Source organism: Vipera ursinii (assembly GCF_947247035.1).
Source record: "Vipera ursinii genome assembly, chromosome: 7".
NCBI classification, from domain to species: domain Eukaryota; kingdom Metazoa; phylum Chordata; class Lepidosauria; order Squamata; family Viperidae; genus Vipera; species Vipera ursinii.
Window position 1 is genome coordinate 64,870,473 of NC_139521.1, and position 22,601 is coordinate 64,893,073.

Sequence of the window (22,601 nt, forward strand, 5' to 3'; positions counted from 1 at the left end):
CTAGAGGCAATTTTCTGTTCTGTTTTGTGCCCATTGAAACTCTCCTTTAACTTCAGGCCATTATTCTGTGCCCTACATTTTGGGATGATTAAGATTAAGGCCTTTTTCTTATGACAATTGTTCATATTCTTGAAGAATGCTATCATAATATCATCTTTTAATCTTCCTGCAAATGAGTAACTATCTTCCAAAGTACTTCATTTTGAGGAATTATAACATTAGGGAAGTTTGGAAGTAGACATAAATGTTCTTGAAAAAGATAACATCAATACTATTTTAAAGTCAAACTATTTTTACCCTTTTGCTCTCTTTTCTGTGCTAGTTTTAATTTATGCTAGGTATGCTTTGTCAGCTTTAATTTATGGCAGCAGTATGATTTGTTATATTCTTGAGGCATTTTATGACACAGATGTCATCTCCGTGTGTAATATTATAGATATTCACAAATTAAGTATACCCAAGAGGAGGACTTCTGATCAGTGGCATGGTTCTCTTAATTGACAGGAACTCTTTCGGTCCTCTGAATTTGTGCTGTGTTGCCTCACATGCTCTTCATGCCTTCCACACTGTTAATATTGACACTTTCTGGAACATTTTGATTGCAAAACTTAACGCTGTAATAACCACCTACACGGCCCTATATAAGAATGAATAACAGATGGCATCAACACATGCAATTTAACTTTTCAGCAGAGTGTTTTTTTTGGGTTTTTTTTTTTTTTTGTTTTTCCAATCGTGAGGTGTGAAATCCCTTCCATTTTTCTCCATTGTTCTTATAAATAACAGGTGACAAAGCAAAAAAGAATTACTATATAAGGGTTGGGGGTTTGTTTTTGTTTATAAGAAGGAGTGGTGGTGCTTGCACATTTCTGATGTGCTTGCCAGAAAGATATATTAGGTTAGTGATGTTAAGAAATAGGGCCTTCCTTCTCTGTGATATCTCAATTCTAGCAAAATACCCTTCCTTCAAATTTTATTTTTCCTTGACTGAAGTTAAATGGGACTTAAAGAACATGATGTCCTACTTTACTTTTAAATCAATAGATCCCCATCTTTATTCTGTAAGCGGGAATGATTTTTTACTGTTGTTTTCATTTTAAATATGTTATTTAGTAAATTATATGTCTCATGTTCCCATTTAAAGACTTACTATGTTTCTCCCCCCCCTAAAGAAAATCCTTCCTCAACAATAAATAAGGTAAAGCAAAATTGCTGGTCATATTTGAACAGAAGAAAAGATAAGAATGATTGATTTGGTTTGCCTCTGCTGGCATATTTTATAAGAATAAGCAACTAAATGTTACCCTGTTGAATCAAATTTTAAAAAGTCCAATCTGTATGTAACAAAGAGATATCTCCCGCAAACTCTAAAGCAGAGCTTTGTGGAATCAACCATCATTAATGATTTCCACCAACCATCTGGCACTTGAAGATCTGTTCCTTGAACAGGAAGTTTATATCATTCTTTTTTTTGGGGGGGGGCATACTTTTTCAGAGTTATAAACTATTGCCCAAATCCTCTATTCTGTACTTTTTAAGAATAAATTCATCCAGATCAAATTCTTCCCCGCTTGTGCTGTGACTCATTTTCATGGAAGATGTCCGCTATCTTTCCTTCTTCCTCAGTATTGTCCATTTCATGCTTTTGCCCAGAAGCCTTGTCTCTCCCTCATGTAGAAGAGAGACAAATGAGGAAATACTGGACCTATGGAATCTTTGAGACATAATGGTTCTTTGTTTGCGGAATGCCAACTTCAAAATCTAGGGGAAAAAGAGCTTGCAGTTGAGCATAGAGTGAAGAGCAGATGATAACTATTATGGCAAACTATTGAGCTCCTCCCAAATTTTAACTAATATCTTAATATTGATAGCCATCTGATTCAGTTCTCTTCCTGATGGGGTAATAAAATGCTACACAAGGTTATTGGCAGTAAGTGATTTAGGGTGGCTTAACCCATCCATAAAAATTGAACAATTATATTTTTTAACGAAATGGTATAGGTTCTCCTGCTTGAGCAGGCGGTTGGACTAGAAGACTTCCCAGGTCACTTCCAACTCTGATATTCTATTCTATTCTTCAAACCAGGCAACCTGAGGTTGTAAGAAGAGATTTGGACACTTGGGTATTTTTTGGTCTTGACATCGACAGCATAACTCCCTGCGTTAAAGCAGACCTGGCCGATCATTCTTGACATGCTGATTTTTTTTCGTTCAGGAAGTTTTATTCGTGGGGTAATATTATCGTGTTTATATTGGTACGGATCTGGAAAATTTCTACTTATTCCTATATTTTTCTGAATATGTCGGCCAAAACCTCAGTAATCTTTACAAGAAAAAATTGGCAGACAGTGATTTTGGAGTGAGTTTTAGGTATGTAAGGATTGGTTGCTGGCTTGTGCATGATCAAAACTAAGAACCTTCTATATGCTTTTCCTGCTTCTAAAGCTCTAGAAAGAGCTTTTACAGCAGTTCTTTATTTCTAACCTATTTATTGGGAATTTTTCATCATTGCCTCCATAATTCTTATTTGGAATCAGAGAGCCACAAATTGTAAACCAATTAATCCTAAGTAGGAGCATGCAAACCAGCTTAGTAAACTGTCAACTTGTAGATAAGAGTTATTGTAGGATACAGTGGGAATTATCACAAGGTATGACCATTTCTGTCAGTTTCTTCCAAAACACTGTTCTCCCTAACTTTCCATTCTAGTTTTCCTACTCTTTCATCTCCCCTGTAGCCTGTACTTTACATTTGGTCAATTAAGCAAAAGGGCAGAATTGAAATAATTACTTTCTGATAGTACTTTGAAATTAAGTTCTGTTAAGTAAAAATGGGACGAGTTGAATCTGAATAGTCATAGCTTGTAATTTACAAAAGCAAATGAGCAATTGAAAAGGGAAACATATTGGATAAATTGATGTTGGATATATTCTCTTACCTGTTCATTTGAAAATAACCAGAGCTTGGTTACAGATGCATTGGTAGAATAAGATTTGATGATGTCACAATAGAAAGCAGAAGAGTTAGATCACACAGAGAAGGTATGACTGGCCTCTCCAAAAGGAAGCCATCTCTGAGGGTGTAGAAAGACTAATACAAGGCCAAACTTTTAGTGGTCCCAACAATTTGAGGAGTCTTAGTATTCTTATAGATTCTTAAAAGTTATAATATAAAAACACTTAATGCTGCATATTGACAAATGCAAGCTACTGGTCTTTCTGGATTTTTTGTCTGCCTTTTTCTAAACCATGATATATTGCATTTATCTAGCATTTCTGCAGACTAAACGAAGGACTTAATTCATACAGAGGTCTTTTGCTGCCACAAATCATGCTTATAATTATAATTACAAATTTTGCACTTGTGTCCATTCAGAAACTATAGCGTGATCGTTTCTGATCTTCTTTTAAAAAGAAGTTCCCTGCCCTTTCATTTATATGGCTCATTACATCATCACAGAGGATTTTTTGAGGAGCACCTATAAGCCAAGAGTCCACATTGCAACATCTGCAGGCACTATGACACACAAGTCCCCTGATGGCATCTGCAAAATCCCCAAATATAATAATTTTAGTTTTTTTAAAAAAATAACCAACATTCCACTAGATTATCAAGCCTCGTGGCATGTTGATGTTAATATCTAAAATCTAAAAAGTGTTGAGCAAGGAAGCCAAAGCAAAGAAAGTCCAAGTCCTGGAGCTTTTGGAAGTGGTTTCTGTTTTTGGAAGTTGCTTTATGAAGGAGTAGATTTGGCAGTGCTATATTGCAAAGTGGTGAGAACATGCTGTGGGAGAATCCAAAATAGTATTTCCTTCCAGACCCTCTTAAGTCCTAGTATATCCCACGGGAACGCTCTGCAAGTTCATAAACATTCTTTTGACTTCTGAAGTGCAGAAATTTCAGCAGTTACAAAAATGGCTCATGTAAAATGCCTTCCCTTTGGCCAAATATAGTTCTCGCAAGTCTTTGCTGTTTAGAAGTGGATATATTCTAGAATTTTGGAAAAGTAGCGAAAGGGCACATAGGTTGCAAAGTGAACATAAATATCATAACCACCGAACTATCTGCAGTCTGTTTGCTGCCCTTGAAAATAACCGACTTCTTTGACTTAAGCTGTTCCTTGATTTCTAATTCTACCAAGGAGCCAGAACTAACAACTGGCACCCAATTTACATTAATAGATAGTATTTAAGAAGACTGTTGGAGTTATACAATATTTTTGACTTGGAAACTTTCAACAAATGCAAAATTAAGAGCTTAATAGACTCTTATGATAGCTTTCTTGCATTTATTTTCTTCCAGTGCGTTTGTGGGCCAATTCAAATTACTGTATTAGTTAACCTCTGCAGAGTGCGACCTTCATAACTAATTCAACACCTGCCATGTGCTTACCTTAAGCTCATCAGCAGAATCTCTTTCTTCAATCTAAATCCAGAGATTTGCCCTGAAACAGCTGTCCTCCAGCGTTGAAATACTCATTTAGAAAAGTAATCATCACATCTTTTTTTGTGAGAACAATTGTTCTCTCAAGCATTTTAGAAGTATGACTTTATTTCTCTGGAAAAAAGACTTTTAACTTTTCTCCAAGTAATCTATGGCTCAAATAGAAAAGTTATCTAAGCCTTGCTAGTATCAAAGAAGTCAATGGATATTTTTCCATCTATCATTGGATGGTAAGTGGGCTTTCCTTGGGTGGGGTCACTGGGGCATAACCTGCAAGATAGTTTGAATTCTTAATGACTTGTTTGTTGTGCTGTTTTTGTTTTATTTTTTAATTGGTACCTTAGTTTGTTTGCTGGACTTTAATGATTATGATTTCTACAGTATTAAAAGTTTAATTATGTGCAGTAGCTAGAGCAGGGGTCTTCACACTTGGTAATTGTGGATTTCCAATTCCCAGAATTCCTCAGCCAGCTATGGCTGAGGAATTCCAGGAGTTGAAGTCCACAAGTTGCCAAATTTGGAGGCCCCTGAGCTAAAGACTGAGAGTCACTGAGTATTTATAATCAAATGAAAAACAATTGCAGACTAAGCTCCCAATTGTTGTTCCTTTCCGCTATTTTCCAGAACCTGTCCCTGCCTTTTCCTCCTGGCAACGTAATGACGTAGATTCTGATGAAGCTCACCTTTCCCCTCAGGCTGGACGCCTCATTCAGCAGCTTCTGGATGAAGACAGTGACCCAATGCTGTCCCCTCGCTTTTATAACTATGGGCAAAGTCAGCAGTACTTGAATGACACCGAAGTGCCTCCTTCCCCACCCAATTCTCATTCATTCATGAGGTAGGTTGGCTGCAGCATTCAGCACAGTCATTACTCGGGTAGGACTTCTTTGCCTTCCTTACCGAACTGCTCCAGAATTCCAGTCATCCCATTTCTTCCAGATGAGCCCAAACTCCTTCCCTTCATGCTGCTTTCCATTTTTAGCAGATACTCAGTATGATGGGTTTTTGAACGTACTCAGTCTGCAATTCAGAATTCTCTGTGATTTAGAAGAGAGTCTGTTCTTTTCGGTTTTATTTTTAAAGGTTTCCCGTATCCCTTCATATTTTGCTCTAGCTCAGATTGTGGAAGGAAAAAAGAAGGGTGGGTCCACATTTGGGAATGTTTAATTATGTAAATATAACATCCTGCAGGGACACGGTGGCTCATTGGGTTAGGACACTGAGCTTGTCGATCAGAAGGTCGGCAGTTTGGTGGGTCGAATCCTGAGTGCCGCGTAGCAGAGTGAGTGCCTGTTACTCGTCCCAGCTTCTGCCAACCTAGCAGTTCGAAAGCACGTAAAAATGCAAGTAGAAAAATAGGGACCGCTGCGGTGGGAAGGTAACAGCATTCCGTGCGCCTTTGGCGTCTAGTCATGCCTGCCACATGACCACGGAGACGTCCTCGGACAAGCGCTGGCTCTTCGGCTTTGAAACGGAGATGAGCACCGGCCCCTAGAGTCGGAAACGACTAGCACACATGTGCGGGGGAACCTTTACCTTTACCTAACATCCTGCAGGGGAGAAAAGAGGAACTACAAAAATTCAAAGCTGGGATTTTGTTAAGAAAATGTTTTGCAGGTGATGGGTTGAAACTATTTCTCCACCAAGATGGAATATTGTATCCCATTTCATGATTGTACCATTTTATTTTGCTAGCCATATAAACTAGGTTTTAAAAGCAAAGAATATCATTGATAATCTTTAAAAAAATACATTAAATCTATGATCTCAACTGCCATCTCAGTTTTAAGTCATGGAACAAAATGTAATAATATAGTGATACCAAAGGGGGCAAACATCTGGAATCAAACATCCTACTTCTACGCAGCAGTTAACATTTTCTGGGATTTCTTTTTTTTTACAGGATCCCCTTTTCATGTCATTGGATGTATACAAATTAATTGAACATAATGGCATGACTTTCATTCTAGGCCAGACATGTCAAACACAAGGCCCGGGGGCCACATCCGGCCCGCGAAGTGGTTTCATGTGGCCCGCGAAGCCATCCTGGAAACAGTGAGGGAACGGCCCCCACTGCCTTGGCCCTGGCCCAGAGACCCTCCTTCTGCCAGAGACCCTCAGATCTGTCCCACTCCTGCTCAGGCCCCCATAGGCACCCTTGATGAGAACAATGTAGAGCTGGCCATGCCCACCCAGTAGGCCACGCCCACCCTGGACATACCCACCTGGCCCCCTGAGGGCAACCGCAATGCTGATGCGGTCCTCAATGAAATTGAGTTTGACACCCCTGTTCTAGGCGAAGAAGTTCTTCTTTGGGATCTTATGAAGATGACAGTGAAGATTTGACACCGGCACAGTTGACTCGCAGGATTCAAGGACTGAAGAAAAAGATCAGGCGGTATGAAGACAAATTTGAGGAAGAGAGAAAGTATAGAGTAAGCTGACGAAAACTTTTCCTTCGATCAAACAGCACTTTTCAGATTTTAATTTCTTTCCCAGTTCCCCATAGGCGATTTATCTGAACATCACTAGCAGTTTGGATTGCTAAACAGCATAATCATTAAGCTGATTATCTAGCAGAGGAAACAAACTGACTTATTATTAAGTAGCCATCCTCTTTTAACCCATTGGGGGAAAGCCCACTAAGCTCAATAAATAATTCATATCTAAGTAAAAGATGTATTTGATCAAGCTGTTCATCTCTTCAGATGACTTAGAAAGTGTATGTGCAATAGACACCTGTTCATTTTATTTACAGTATGTTTTAGACAGTGCATAAAGCAATGTACTTTGTTGTTTTTTTAAAAAAAGTAATATATACCTTTAATATATACCTCACTCAGAGAACTCAAGAACGTCTTTATATTAATTATTATAAATTTAGTTGTATTAAAGAAACCCTCTGGATGGCCATCTTTTGGGAAATCTGCCCATCTTTGGGGAAATTTTGGAAAGTGCTGGAATAAATGTGCTTATTTACAAGCCTTGATTTCAGTTCCTTCATTGACAAAAATCCTTTGTTCCTATTTGCTTCCCCTTCTGGGACAGCCCTCTCACAGTGACAAAGCAGCCAATCTCGAGGTGCTGAAATGGACAAATGACCTTGCAAAGTTTAGAAAGCAACTAAAAGGTGAGAATTAATCTGGCAACACTTCCTTGTTTAGAGTTGGACTTGCCTGCATTTTCTTTCTGTTGCCTGTCATTAAAAAATACTTTTTTTCCCTTCCTTGCCCAACAAAACTAGAATCAAAACTGAAAATGTCAGAAGAAGATTTGGCTCCTAGGACTCGCCAACGTAGCAATACACTCTCCAAAAGTTTTGGCTCTCAGCTGGAGAAGGAGGAAGAGAAGCAAGAGGTTTCTGATAAATCGTCTAAGCCTTCAGTGGAGGCAACTTTGGAATCCATGCAGAAGAAGCTCCAAGAGAAAAGGGCAGAAGCAAATCGACCTGAGGACATTAAGGTACACTTAAGAAAAATAGAAAGAAAATAATAATAATTTTTTTAAAAAAAATCCCGCACAATTATCGAGATCCTGAAGTGGTGTGTATACAGAAATGATTGAGGTGCTGATTTAAAAAATGCCAATTTAAAATTTTATTAAGGTTGTTTGCGGTATCCGTATGGAATAGCATAAAGTTCTAGTGGGAGAGGGCGAATAAAGGATATCAAAGGATATTTCTTCTAAATCGTACAATTGTTTGCAAAAGGTCCCAGCTAAATGATGCAATGGTGTGTTCCATTTTTTTAATCCCAAAGTATCCCAAAGTAGCAGAAGTGTGCCCAAAACGGAAAGTTCCTGTAGAGTTTTAGACAATATCTGTTCTTGAAACCCATTGATTTGGAACCCTGTGAACCTCTTTCTGTCCCAGAAGATTCATTGGAGAACATTCAGATTCCCTTTCAGGAATGGACTACGCTGTTCTGCACTTAATTTGTGATTCAGCCTTTCAGCCTAAACACTGTCATCTTTAAAAGGTTTCATAGAAATGCTGGATGTAACCTAAATAGATTTCTGCAGGCGTTGTGGAGTAAATGGTTATTTGGAAGGTCTACAATACATACTTGAGAACTACGGTGTCCATGATTGCACTGCTCTCAATTATTTTGTTAAGGGTAGGAAGATGACCTTTGCCAGGTCTCCTAGGGTTTTGTTTCCAGACAATGAAAACGACCTTGGCTGTGCTGCAGATACTGATGGGTTGAAAGCAGCGTCACTGCTGCAGTTACAAATTTCTTTCCAAACTTTAATACAATCTCTTACCTTTTGCAGACCCCACAGGAAGGAAAGAATAGGGCTGGTATATAAGGTCCTGTCACCACTCTATGTCCTCAAGGCTACCATCAGCTATTCTTACCATTCTCGATGAAAGGGAATTAAAAACAGCATCAGCATTCTCAGTTGTTCCCAGAAATGTGTCTCAGTCTTGTGAAGGACTGTCACATATGCCTGATTACTTCAAAACAGAACTATTAAATCACTAGCTTAGTTTTCCAGCGGTCTTCTAAAGTAGCTTGACATGTAGTAATTTTAAGTGGAAGTTTGATTGTTTACAGTTCCAGACTACTGCCCGTTTTTATTTTTTATTTTTTTGTGGTGTATGTCTTTTATCCATTTTTATCGTAAGCTATCCCGAGTCACATATGTGAGATGGACAGTTATATAAATCCAGTAAATAAATCTATGACTGATTTTTCGGCTCAGGAGATGCCCACCAGTCTAAGCTAATGGAAGATGTTTCATGCCACAGAGACCACTGTGCTAAATAACTGAAGATGCAGGATTAGTCTTTCCAAGGGAGTGCTGTCCTTCTGGACAATGTGAACATTGCAGTCTCTAGGCAAAAGAACAGCCAAGTAACATCATCAACTTTTCATCTATTAAGCCTTTTTTATTGACTTTGAACCACGTTGCTTGCCAAATTCAGTACCTGACATTGCAATGTTCTGATGTTTGCCTTTCAGTTTGACAAGTACTGTAGTTACTCAACCTCACCTTCTAGAATCAGCCACCCAACATTAATATTAAGTCTCTCCTGCTCTAACCCATCTTTCAAGAAAGCAGTCGAAATATAATGGGATAGGAAATTGTCAATATATCAAGGAGAATCAATAAGGCAGCATCCTGTAGGCCCAGGTCTCAAGACCTTCCTCGTACATTGTTTCTTTCAGAAGAGCTAAAATATTCTTGCAAGAGATTTATCACTTATTTTCACTGACCCACCCAATGAACCCTTTTCTTGACCTTCTTTTTGAAAGTCCTGGTCAGGAAGCCACATTTTTCGAAGAGTTTTGTTCACATCCTTAGACCTAACCAAAAAGAAAAGAAAAGAAAAGCTACCAATAACACCAGTCCATGCAGAATTCTGTGCATATTGATTAATTAACTGCATTTAATTTATTATTAGCTGCCTCAGTGGAGGAGCAATTCTAGGTGATGTACAGAGATAAGGTAAAGGTTCCCCCGCACATGCATGCTAGTCGTTTCCGACTCTAGGGGCTGGTGCTCATCTCCGTTTCAAAGCTGAAGAGCCAGCGCTTGTCCAAGGATGTCTCCGTGGTCATGTGGCCAGCATGACTAGACGCCAAAGGCGCACGGAACGCTGTTACCTTCCCACTGCAGTGGTCCCTATTTTTCTACTTGCATTTTTACGTGCTTTCAAACTGCTAGGTTGGCAGAAGCTGGGACAAGTAACAGGCGCTCACGCGGCACTCGGGATTCGACCCGCCAAACTGCCGACCTTCTGATCGACAAGCTCAGCGTCCTAACCCACTGAGCCACCGCGTAGTCGCTTGATTAGCAAATAAAAAACTCGGGGATGGGAAACAGCAGTACAAGCAACATACTGTATAACGCTGTTCCTCTACTTTTTTGTCTGTCCTTCCTGTACCCAGGATATGACCCGGGATGAGATAGCATCAGAGAAAGTGGCCCTTCAGAAATCCCTCCTCTATTATGAAAGCATCCATGGAAGACCGGTAAGTATAGTAATTTTTGTATATCAAATGGGCTCAGCATTTGGGTAAATGCAAATGTCCAGTTGTTAAATGTGAGAATGTGTCCCCTGGTCTTTGAACTATCCACAGGAAAGTAGCGAGACAGAAATGATGATGACTGGCTAGGTATGAATCTGTCCAGTAAATATAATCAGTGCAAATTGTTTACATAAAAAAGAGATTCAGGACCGGACCTTGAGCTTGGATGTGAAAGATAACAAGGTTATTTTCCTTTTTCAAGGAATTAACACAAATGAAACGGTTTAGAACTGCAGACCTGAATGATAAAAATTCCCATTTAAACTGATAACTATGATGATGATAAATGCAAGAATTTAAAGTACGATTATGTATTGTTGCAGTTGTGTTACTTAAATTCCACATCCGGTACCATGCATATATACATCTTACTTAGCAAATTATAATAGGGGCAAACAGTTACATACCCAAAGAGTAGAAATTGAGTCTGGTGAGATAATGGGAAAGAAAGGGTGCTAAGAGCTAATATAATGCCATTAAGTTTGTGTTATAACCATTTCATTCCTTATCAGTAGCTCTTGTGCCCAGGCCTACCCTTCATAAGGAAATAATAGAAAGTAGATTATCCCTTTTTTTTCACAAGAGATTCCATAGAAAACAGAGTCTGTGCTGTAAAAATGTGAATGATTACTAGCGGTAAATAGTTCTCTTTGCTGAAATAGGGCAACTTCCAAGACTTTTGCAACCCACATATGGGTATGAGCCGTGGTGGCACAGTGTTTAGAATGCAGTACTGCAGGCTAATTCTGCTGACTGCCGACTGCTTGCAGTTCGGCCTTTCATCCTTCCGAGGTCAGTAAAATGAGGAGCCAGATTGTTGGGGGCAAGATGCTGACTCTGTAAACCACTTAGAGAGGGCTGTGAAGCACTGTGAAGTGGCATACAAGTGCTATTGCTATTGCTTTAGCCAAACCTACCTACCACCAGCGCCAACATCCAGGCAATTTTCTTCCTTTTCAGGTAACAAAACATGAACGGCAAACTATGAAGCCCCTCTATGACAGATACCGCTTGATCAAGCAGATCCTCTCCAGGGCAAACTGTATTCCCATTATCGTGAGTGTAAAGCAAACGTTTTGATTATTGCACTTGAATGTTCTTAGCAAGCAAGGAAAAGAGACCACCTTGTTGCTCACAGTCCACATCTCCTCTGTAGTCACATCCAGATAATTACATGTATACTTGCACAATATTGAAAGAAGTAACAGGTGCCCTAGCAGCTACTTAGGTCAGCGCTGTCGGCAGCATTTCCCAGTAAGGAGTCTGTTCTAATGAACTGATTGGACAAGATGTGGTTTCTTCTGGGTTGTCACTTTTGTACCGTGGCAAACCAGGTTTCTTCTACGTGTGAACCATGAACCGTCAACAAGACGTCTGTTCTGCATTGGCCATGCATTCTGGCAGAGCCCTTCATTTTTCCAAGGTCTTAAGGAACAAAAGCTCCTAATTGGGGAAAAATTTAAAGCTCTGTTTCACTATGTTGCATGATCTAGGACAGAAATCCACAGCACTTCGAGCTGGGGACGTGTTTGGAATTGTAAGAACATAAAATATTGACAAGGAAGGATATCAATAAGCCATTAGACGTAGAGCAAACTAGTAAGGTTTTTTTTCCGCACCATTAATACTTGTCTGTTTTGTTTGTTGTTGTTGTTTTTTTTGGTTTTGTTTTTTTTCACCTGGGCAGGAGGATATACTTCCAAATCAATCTGTTTTTCCTTAGAACAGACATGTCAAACACAAGGCCCGGGGGCCGGATCCGGCCTGCGAAGTGGTTTCATGCGGCCCATGAAGCCATCCTGGAAACAGTGAGGGAACGGCCCCCACTGCCTTGGCCCTGGCCCAGAGACCCTCCTTCCGCCAGAGACCCTCAGATCTGTCCCACTCCTGCCCAGGCCCCCATAGGCACCCTTGATGCGAACGATGTAGAGCTGGCCACGCCCACCCAGTAGGCCATACGCACTCTAGCCACACCTACCCAGTAGGCCACGCCCACCCTCGCCATACCCACCCGGCCCCCTGAGGGCAACCGCAATGCTGATGCGGCCCTCAATGAAATTGAGTTTGACACCCCTGCCTTAGAATATCTCCAAGAACTACAGCATATGCTGAAAGAAGGGCCTTGGTTTTGCCACACAATCGCTTTCAATTTATTTTTGTTTTCATTAGAGCCAGGAAGTCTGATAAGCACCAATCAAATCTAGGATGAATTTCTCGGAACAGAATCATAGAATTAGAATTAGACATTAAGGTCCCCTAAGTACAGGCTCTGTCCAGTGCAAGGAGCCAAACGGAAGGATTCCAGAGAATTGACTGTTGCGCTTCCACAATAAAATGGAGCTCACTATTTATCTGGGTAATCAGTTCTACTGTCAGACTACTTGTACTTCAGAAGTCTTTTTAAACCTTCAACCAGAATCTCCTTTCCTGTCATTAAAATCCCATTGTTTGGGATCCTTCCCTCTGGAATGAGAACACCTGCCTGTATGATATCCTTTCAGGTATCGGAAGACGTGATATCCTCCTTCAGTCCTGTTCTCAAGGCTAAAGAAGGCAGCTGCTTCAATTTCTTTTCATATGTCTTTGTTTGTAGTATTCCTAACATTTCTGTAAACTTTCTCTGAACCAGTTTCAATTTCTTGGAGCCTTGAAAGTCAGCTTCTCAGAATTAGTAGCAGAACTCGGGTTTTAGCAAAGCAAAATAGAAAAGAACGATTGCTTCCAGTCGTTCAGAAATTATATATCTTTGGATGTACCTCAGAATTGCATTTTTCCTTTTTTTTTTTTTTGCTGCCACATCACCCAACTAACTCCTATGCAGTTTACAATCCCACTTTAACCATTTGGACTTTCCTTTTGCTTAAAATCCCCACCTTGGTCCATTGGAAAGAAGTCCTATCTTATCAAAGAGGTCCCTGAGAATCTTTGAAACTCCTTATTTGTTGTTGTTAGCTGCAAAGTCCAACCCATCGCAACCCCATGGACAACGTTCCTCCAGGCCTTCCTGTCCTCTACCATCTTCTGGAGTCCATTTAAGCTCACGCCTACTGCTTCAGTGACTCCATCCAGCCACCTCATTCTCCGTCGTCCCCTTCTTCTATTGCCCTCTATCTTTCCCAGCATTAGGCTCTTCTCCAGTGAGTCCTTCCTTCTCATTAGGTGGCCAAAGTATTTGAGTTTCAATTTCAGGATCTGGCCTTCTAAAGAGCAGTCAGGGTTGGTCTCCTCTAGGACTGACCGGTTTGATCACCTTGCAGTCCAAGGGACTCGCAGGAATCTTCTCCAGCACCATAGTTCAAAGGCCTACCACCATCCAAATCTCCAAACCTAAGCTTGTTTACTTCTCTATGTCATTTTTGCCATGAGGTTGTTGTATATTAATGGTCTCCAAAATTTCTGGCTTGGCAGACTGGCAGAGGCGGCAAGGGAGGGAAAGGGGATGGGTTTGTGCACACATATCTCTTTCACAAGTGCAGCTTCACATGCACGCACACTTGCCCACCACTTCCACAGCCTGGTTCTAAGCAAACTGTGGCCCTCCATCGGGCCACAGACCAGGGATGTTGGGGACCCCTGTTGTATACTGCTTTCTATAGTATAATATCTGAAAAGCATGATGGAGAAACATTTTCTGTTCTGCATTGAATGGCCTAGAATATAAATATTCTCCCTTATTGGCTTAGATTGGAATAGCAATACCGTAACTACCATGTTGATGTGGGAATGAATGTGCTGTAGGTTGTGGGGAGAAAATAAGGTGGACAAGAAAGGGGTTGTAACAAAATCTGTTTGAATATCTATTTGCAGGGTTCTCCTTCTAGCAAGCGGAGAAGTCCTTTGCTACAGCCAATAATTGAAGGAGAAACTGCTTCCTTCTTCAAAGAGATAAAGGTGAGTCAAAAGTGGGATTTCTTGCTCCCCTCCCACATTAATTCATTTGCTCAACTTACATCAATTCTCCTACTCTACTGTGGGTGATGTTGATGCTGTTCCTTCATCTCCATGTTTCCAGGAAGCAAAATCAGTAGAAGAGAATATTTGCAACTCACGGTTGAACTGTGGGGTCCTTGGTGCTCTCTGAGCTTGGTTGTTTTCATGTAGACATATCATTACCAGACTAGGTAACCAAGGACATCGTAACAAAATCTATAGCTGTTTTTCACAGTTTGCCCGCCTTCTACTGACTGCTTTTACAGTGTACTTCAGTTGTAACAGTTTTCTATCTTAATTCCTGGATTTCTAAAATCATCCCACCCGTGGAAGCTAGAGATCAATTAATACAGTCTGCTTTAGAAAATTGTTTAATTTAGTGATATACTGCAATTTCACAGTTGCCCTAGAGTCTAGACTTTTAAGCTGTGTAATTAGTGCAAGACCCAAGTTTGTCTAAAAGAGTATTCTGGGAATCTTTTTTTTTTAAAAAAAAATCTTCATGCTTTTTGTTTGTTGATTCACTACCAGTGTAAGAAATAACCTCTTTTCAGTTCTGTCTAACCACATTTGCCCACCACAAAAGGACATATCTGGCAATAAGATGGCATAAATGGTTGTGTTGTCCTCTCCCTTGCCCAACACAGATGTCCTCCAAATCTGGATCCTTCAGAATTTTCCACAGTGGACATGCTGGGTGTAGAAGAATTAAAATCTATCCAACATTGTCTAAATTGGGAAGACTGGAATAGGCAATGCCAGTCTAGATGAATAAATCCCAGTTCACTAAAACACTTCCTGTGTTCCAGGTCTCTGTTTAGGGATGGAAACATCTGCCTTCTTTTAAGCATTGTTCAGTTCCTGGAAATGGATTATTTGACAATTAAATGTGGCCACAATATAAATACTAGGTTCAGATAACCCAAACTGAAGGTATATTCTTGGTGCTGTCCTAAGTACTGTGGCCTTTTCACTTGCTGGATTCCAGCTGGCAAAAGAAAATAAAACATTTCTACATCCTTTTAGAATTGGAAAAAAGCCTGGGCAATGTTAGTGCGTTGTTATTGTTGTTGTCACAAAGTCGTGCCCGACTCTCCGTGACCCTATCCCCCACAGCACACCAGGCCCCCCTGTCCTCCACTATCTCCTGGAGTTCACCCAAGCCCACTGCCCTCTGTTTTGGCCTACAAGGTTTTTTTTGCAGATCTTAGCAATGTTAGTTGTATATTTACATATGACAGTTTTCTTCTTGCTTCAGACAATCCCAGCTATTTAGAAAGCATGCTAAGGAAGCATTCCCAAGGTAGCAACCCAGAGATTGTCCTTTCCCGTGCTGTGTTTGAAAGTATTTGGTCTCTCCGTTTTTAAAAATATTTTCAATTTTGATAATGTACGCCTATCAGAATAATAACCATTGAAATCAAAATCTCTCCACAGGAGGAAGAGGATGGCTGTGAGGATGACAGCGGTGTGAAACCAGATGTCACAGTCACGATAAAATCTGACTTTGGCATACGAAGTTTTTTGGAGCAACTAGATGATGATGCTGACGGCTTCATTTCTCCAGTGGATGATAGGATCCCTTCAAGAAGCAGTCAGGACATGAGATTGTCAAATCTTCATGCTGCTTCTACGTATGTCAGTTTTTTTTACTAATCGACTTCATGTTCTGGGTATAGATTTTATTTTTTTAGTTTGGCTAAGATGTTAGTAAACTTTCACAGTGACATGCGGTGAAATTCTTGCCATTTATGGATCACTCAGCCAAATCTTCCATTTCAGTTTTACCTTGAGAGGGAGTAGACAATGGCCTTGTGGAAGTCCCCACTCTCACATCTCATGCAGGGGCCAGAAATACAAGCTCTGAAATACAATTTGCATGCATTGGACAAGTGGCCATGGCTTTATAACTGCACTAGTCAGCCTGTTTCTGTTCAAAGTTGACTCTTTATTAGTGTGTCGCAGCAAAAAAAAAAATGGAATGCCTGACATTTTTCCCTGAAAACTTAGCAAAACAGAGGAAAAGTTGCAACAATGGAATGGAATGGAATTGCAAATCAGCTGAATTTTAGTCTTAATTTTTTTGCTTTTAGTCAACTATGATTAACTGTGTGTAACTCAACAGGCACTTGTTAAGTTGGCTAATTATGAATGGAATTGTGGAGTTAACTGAATTATGACGTTGAGATTTGTGCTGATGAAGTCTCAAATTTCATAGGCTTCAATATGACAGTTTAATAATATGATACAATTTAACAGACTTAAAGTATAAAGCACTTTGCTACATTCTCACCCTGGAGCAGGGGTCGGCAACCTCGGCTCTTTTATGACTCGTGGACTTCAACTCCCAGAATTCCTGAGCCAGCATAGCTGGCTCAGGAATTCTGGGAGTTGAAGTCCACGAGTCATAAAAGAGCCGAGGTTGCCGACTCCTGCCCTGGAGGATTAGAAATTTTATTTCTTAAAGAGTAAGCCACACATTTTTCCTTTTTTCTGACGAATACAATACTTGGGAGAAATGTTCCACCTTGTTTTCATACTGGTTGGGCTTTTGTCTCTTTTTAATTTCGGGCTGCCTGTTTCTCTTTTCATTTTGTAGGCGTGAACTTGTGGAGCAGCTTCAAGAAGTCAGGGAAGATAAAAAGAGGATCAGGAAAAAACTGAGAGATTTTGAAGACAATTTTTTCCGACAAAATGGAAGGTAACTTGCCACCCTCTTTTTTTTACCCCAACCCTGGACTAATTCATGTTGCACGTTATGTTATTTTTTAACTTCTTGCAAAGGCTCTGCTTACTAATCTTTGGTTTTTCCTCTCTGCCATATTTCTAAACTTCTAAAGTAAAGAACCTTTGGATTCTCGTTGGCTAACCAAAGGCCTCTGGAATGGTCAAAAACAAGAGAGAGAAAAGGACATTATTCCCTTGCCACGTTTTACCCTGAAGGAGGCACTTAAAGCTGTACTGCCCCCAAACAAGAGATGGCATTGAGTATTAATTGCCTTTGGTAGAGCTGTCCTCCATAAATTGTTCAATCCCTTTTTAAAGCTATCCAACCAAGCTCTATCTTGGGCTAATTATTATTTATTTATTAATTTTATTTGTATACCGCCCTTCTCCCGAAAGACTCAGGGCGGTGAACAGGGCAATACATATTAAAAAACAAGATACAAAAATTAAAAAAGATTAAACAAAATGCCCACGAATAAGTTAAAACACATTAAAAAGTAGGTTAAAACACATTAATAAAACCCAACCCCATCCCATCAGGCCAGGCCAGCTTGTTCGAAAAGGTAAGTTTTGAGATCGCGCCGGAAGGAGCGGATGTCAGGCGCCATCCGGAGCTCGACCGGAAGATGGTTCCATAAATCCGGCGCGCCCACAGAGAACGCCCTCCCCCTGGGCGCCACCAGTCGACATTCTTTGACCGGTGGCATCCTGAGGAGGCCCAGGCCCTCTCTGTGGGAGCGTACAGGGCGGAGGGAAGTTGACGCCGGCCGCAGGTGCTCCCCAAGGTATTCCGGACCCTTGCCATGTAGGGCTTTGTAGGTCATTACCAACACCTTGAATCTCACCCGGAAGACAACTATGAATTCCACCGGTCTTAATATCAGAAGATTATAATAATGTATGGAACAGGCTTAAAATATAAAGCACTTCACTTAGAATATGTGCATCTCAAAATTTGCAATATGGGGAAGTAGAGATTTTGTTTGTTAAAGAGCCAGCAATGCTCTTTGCACTAGCTGGCAAACCAACAGATGTTTGGAGAAAATGTGTCTTGTCCACCTTGTTTTCCTGCTCTGCTTGTTGCTAGTTTTTATAGGGATTGTCATAACTGTCTTTCTATGAATTCAATAGGGGATATTAATATCCAAAAGATCTACAGATAGTCCTTGGCCTACGACCACACTTGAGCCCATTTCTATTACTCATTTAGCAATTTAATTAAATGAGTTTTGCCCCATTTTACAGTCTTTCTTGCCACACTTGTTAAATGAATCCCTGCAGAGGTTAAATTAGTAACATGATTGTTAAGCAAATCTGGCCTCTCCATTGATTTTGCTTGTCAGAAGGTCACAAAAGATGATCATGTGACCCCGTGACACTGCAACCATCATACATTTGAACCAGTCACCAAGCATCCGCACTTGGATCATGTGACCGCGGGGAAGTTGCAGTGGTCATAAGTGTGAAACACGGTTGTCACTGTTTTCAGTGTCATTGCAAATTTGAACGGTCACTAAACGAATGGTTGTAAGTCAAGGACTACCTGTACTTCCTTTCACTAAAAGACTGGACCCATACTTGAATTTTCCTTTTTTTAAAATTCCCTAAAGCATTTTCCCACCTGCCCAACCAGGACATGCTAAGTTTACTCTTCAATTTTTCTCTCATTCCAAAAGTTGTACAATATGCCTTCAAGAATATAATCCTATACAGGAAGCTGATATATTTCACCTGGTTGTGCTTTTTAGAAATGTCCAGAAAGAAGACCGTGTTCCCATGGTTGAAGAATATAATGAATACAAGCAGGTTAAGGCCAAACTGAGGCTGCTGGAGGTCCTCATCAGCAAAAGAGATTTAAGCTCCAAGATCATGTAATAAAGCTACGCTGGATTTGCCAGTAATGTTAAGGTGATGATGCAGCCAAAAACACAAAGAACTCAGCAACAGCCTCATACCACAAAGGGCTTTTGTGGCTCTCCCTGACTGTGGCTGGCAGAAGATGATGGGGTATGAAGGAGGGAGGATCCTGCATCTTTCTTCAGACTTGTGACCTGTCCTGCCATCTGGGCTGGCAAGACCGGGAGGGTGTTGACCGACTAAAAAGACTCTGCTCCACATGGTTCCTTTTGCTTCCATCAGCTGGTGACCTGCGTTTGCTTGGACTAAAAAAAAAAAAGACCTCCATTTTTACCTTCTTTGGAGCATCAGTGTAAAAAAGGTGATCTAGTTTGAGTTCTCACGGATCTCCAAATAATTGCCTGTAATTTTCAGACCAATAAAACAATCCGGTCTGTTCTAATAGGATCTATGTTCTGAGACAATTCTGAGAGGGGAGCTAGGTCCCTCTTGTTATCTCATATTTGAGTGCAGGTTTTTCGTTGTTAACTGTCGGTACGTACTTCTTCTAACATGCTCCAGCTGAAAGTTGAATTGCCAATTGGTGGAGAACTGTTAAGTGTGATGACTGCCTTGGCTTTCAACGTGGCTCCTTTTAGAAAAGAAAAGAAAAGAAAACACACTTTCTTACTAATGAACTTTTCTGAAATGCTATTTACACAACTCCTACATCTGTTTGAGCTGGAAGAAAGAAAAAAATTGTGGAAGTGGACCTTGTAGAAATTGGGATTAGTTAATGGGACCGTCCTCAAAAGTAGGAAGATAAGGAGTACAATGATCTTGGTAGCCAAGGTATTCCGATATAAGTGTGGGTTTCAGACAATGTCTGGAAAGGGTTTATCATACTTGTCCTTGATGTGAAGATCGGGAATAATTGGACAAGCATCTTTGAAAGGCAGAAGATTATCACTTGAGTTTTCTTCTGCGGTAATGGTGTTTCTACGATCCGCTCTTGACTTGTGTCAGACTGTAACGGAATCCAATTTATTGGTGCCCTGCAATATTTCTGAGAATTTTCTCCTTCATATTACTGTGGCAAATGTGCTGAGACTTTTCAGCAAATCAATTTAATGCAAAAGGTTTCCCTATGATTAGAAAGCATCAAAATGTCTGGACTGTGGACTTTAAAATTAATGACAGTGACAGTTTTGTCTCATACCCTTATAATTTTTGTACCCCAGATAGCTGAATTTCTATTCATATTTAGTTGAAGCTCTGTATGGCTTTGACGTTGCTGTATATTTTCAAATCCCTTGAGCAAAATGGTAGGGAGTAGAACAATGCACTTTAGAAAGAAACATATATTTTTTTAGAAAATGGAAAAAAACAGAATTTTTAAAAAATAACCAAATATGTACCTAAATAAAGGAAAAAAAACATTTCATCTACCTGACTTTTCTGTTACGCCATTTTTAAAGGAAAAATATGTCTTAAAAACCTTAAGATTTGCCTAGACAAGTAGGGAGCTAATTGGAAACTATTTATTGTAATAGATGCATACTTTATGAAGCACCAGCATTAGGAAATTTTTAATATCTGTTTGATACCATGAATAATAGCAGCATTTAGCATAAATGATTTCCACCCTGAAAATCAACTGAGTTAAAAAATATAATTGTCAAATCCAAAACTATTAATTTAATGCTCAACCAAAACAATTGAAATGTTTGGACCCAAATGAATGCAGTACACCTAAAGATTCAAAAATCTAATTCTGTAGGCTTAAAGTAGCTTTAGCCTTTTTTTTTCTCAACAATTAGCCCGTTGTAGCACATAATAAGCTACTTGTGAAAGCAAATACACTGTCAAATGAAGAATAAAAGGAAACTCTTTGTAGTCTAATAATAAGTCCTTTAGCATAACTCTATATAAAAAACTCCCTTTTTATAACCCTGTAATCACTTAATTGAGGGTAACTGGATGAAGGGCAACTGGATGGAGCTGAGCATTTACCAGCTGGATGCCCTTCCTGACACCATGCAGAGTTCACAGCAGATTTTTGCTTTGAGCCCTAGGGAAAAAACATCTGCCACTATCTGGGATTGAACTCTCAACTTTCCAAGTGGGAGGGCCCCCCCCCCGCCTCACTGCTAAGCATAACACTATATATTAACCCCAAATATTTTATGAATTCACTGAGATGTGCTATCAGCTATTAGAAAATTAATAGTAGTTATTTTCATATTTCATTATTTTTAACAGAGTTGAGGTGTCTGTTCCTTCTCTTTTGAATAACTACGCATCTCAAGATGCTAAGCGATATGCAACTCTCCCTTTTTAAAACAAAGATTAATAATGAATGAAACTCTTGCAGATAGAAATTATTCCCAGAATTCAAAGGAAATAACTTGTAATTTTGCTGATGTGCTTACTCTTGAGTGAACAATTAAGTCACATTTTTTTCACATAAAAATAAACATGGAGCAACCAGCATGTCTTCTAATCATTGTTAAGCTTTGAGGTTTAATTTGTTTATGACGTGCCTGTGTCCATAGCCAGATTTGATTGGCCTGTAATTAAAAGCCCACGTGGCAAAGTCTATCTGAATAAGGTCGCCGCTGGACTTTTTGATAAGTTGGCAAGAGGCAATCTATCATTTTACCACCAGACTTATAAATCCATTTGCCATTTATATGCATGCAATGAGTAAATCCATAGCAAGAATTTCAGGCATGTCTTGAGCTTCTCGTACTACTTTCCTCAGTCCCCTTGCCACTGGGTGAAAGGAGTGGGCAAAATGCAGGCATTCTACAAGTAGTTCTCGACCTACAGCCATTCAGAGTTACAACATCGCTGAAAAAAGTGACTTATGACCATTCTTCACACTTAAGACCCACCATTCTTCGCCCTTGCAACCCTTGCAGCATCCCCACGGTCACGTGATCAAAATTTGGATGTTTGGCAACTGGCTCGTATGCATGACGGTTGCAGCGTCCCAGAGTTGCGTGACCATCTTTTGCAACCTTCTGACAAGCAAAAGTCAATGGGGAAGCCAGATTCACTTTACAACTGACGAGTGGCAAGAAAGGTCGTAAAATGGGGCAAAATTCACTAAACAACAGTCTCCCTTCGCAATAGAAATGTCGGGCTCAATTGCCGTAAGTCGAGGACTACTTAGCTGAGAATGGGGATCTTGTAAAGAGCCTTTGGGTGGGAAAAGGACCTCATGATTCCATTAGTTAACTCTCTGGTGATGAAGGCTGGCGTTGGGATCTGAACCCAATTTCTCTCCACCCGTTATAAAGCAAGTAAAACTATTACCAGTATGACAACAGGAATGAATAAGCCAGGGGTCTTCAAACTTGGCAATTTTAAGACTTGTGGACTTCAACTGCCAGAATTCCTCAGCCAGCCAGGGCTGGCTGAGGAATTCTGGGAGTTGAAATCCACAAGTCTTAAAGTCGCCAAGTTTGGAGACCCCTGGAATAAGCCGATCCTATCCTATGTAGGAAGGTGTGTACAGTATTCTTTAGAAGCCTACGGGTACTTTCTCAGCAATTTCATGTTTATATCTGTAGTGCAGACATGTAAAAAGCTCTCAAGGCTGACTTTTTATCCAATTCCTTTGCG

General features: G+C 40.1%; 1 protein-coding gene across 2 annotated transcripts in view; it reads left to right on the plus strand.

The window, feature by feature from the left end:
* FAM13A (family with sequence similarity 13 member A) overlaps nt 1-21,225 on the plus strand; it is a gene marked incomplete at its 5' end in the record, with an annotated part of 153,741 nt that extends 132,516 nt beyond the window's left edge. For both annotated transcript variants that reach the window (XM_083367016.1, XM_083367015.1), the window contains 10 exons: nt 5,068-5,281; nt 6,740-6,878; nt 7,492-7,573; nt 7,688-7,905; nt 10,338-10,421; nt 11,439-11,534; nt 14,286-14,369; nt 15,846-16,042; nt 17,008-17,109; nt 18,884-21,225. In XM_083367016.1, coding sequence (XP_083223142.1) covers nt 5,068-5,281; nt 6,740-6,878; nt 7,492-7,573; nt 7,688-7,905; nt 10,338-10,421; nt 11,439-11,534; nt 14,286-14,369; nt 15,846-16,042; nt 17,008-17,109; nt 18,884-19,010 — 1,343 coding nt within the window. In that variant the 3' untranslated portion in view covers nt 19,011-21,225. The remainder of the gene's footprint in view (nt 1-5,067; nt 5,282-6,739; nt 6,879-7,491; nt 7,574-7,687; nt 7,906-10,337; nt 10,422-11,438; nt 11,535-14,285; nt 14,370-15,845; nt 16,043-17,007; nt 17,110-18,883) is intronic.
* Between the last annotated feature and the right edge of the window lie 1,376 nt (nt 21,226-22,601).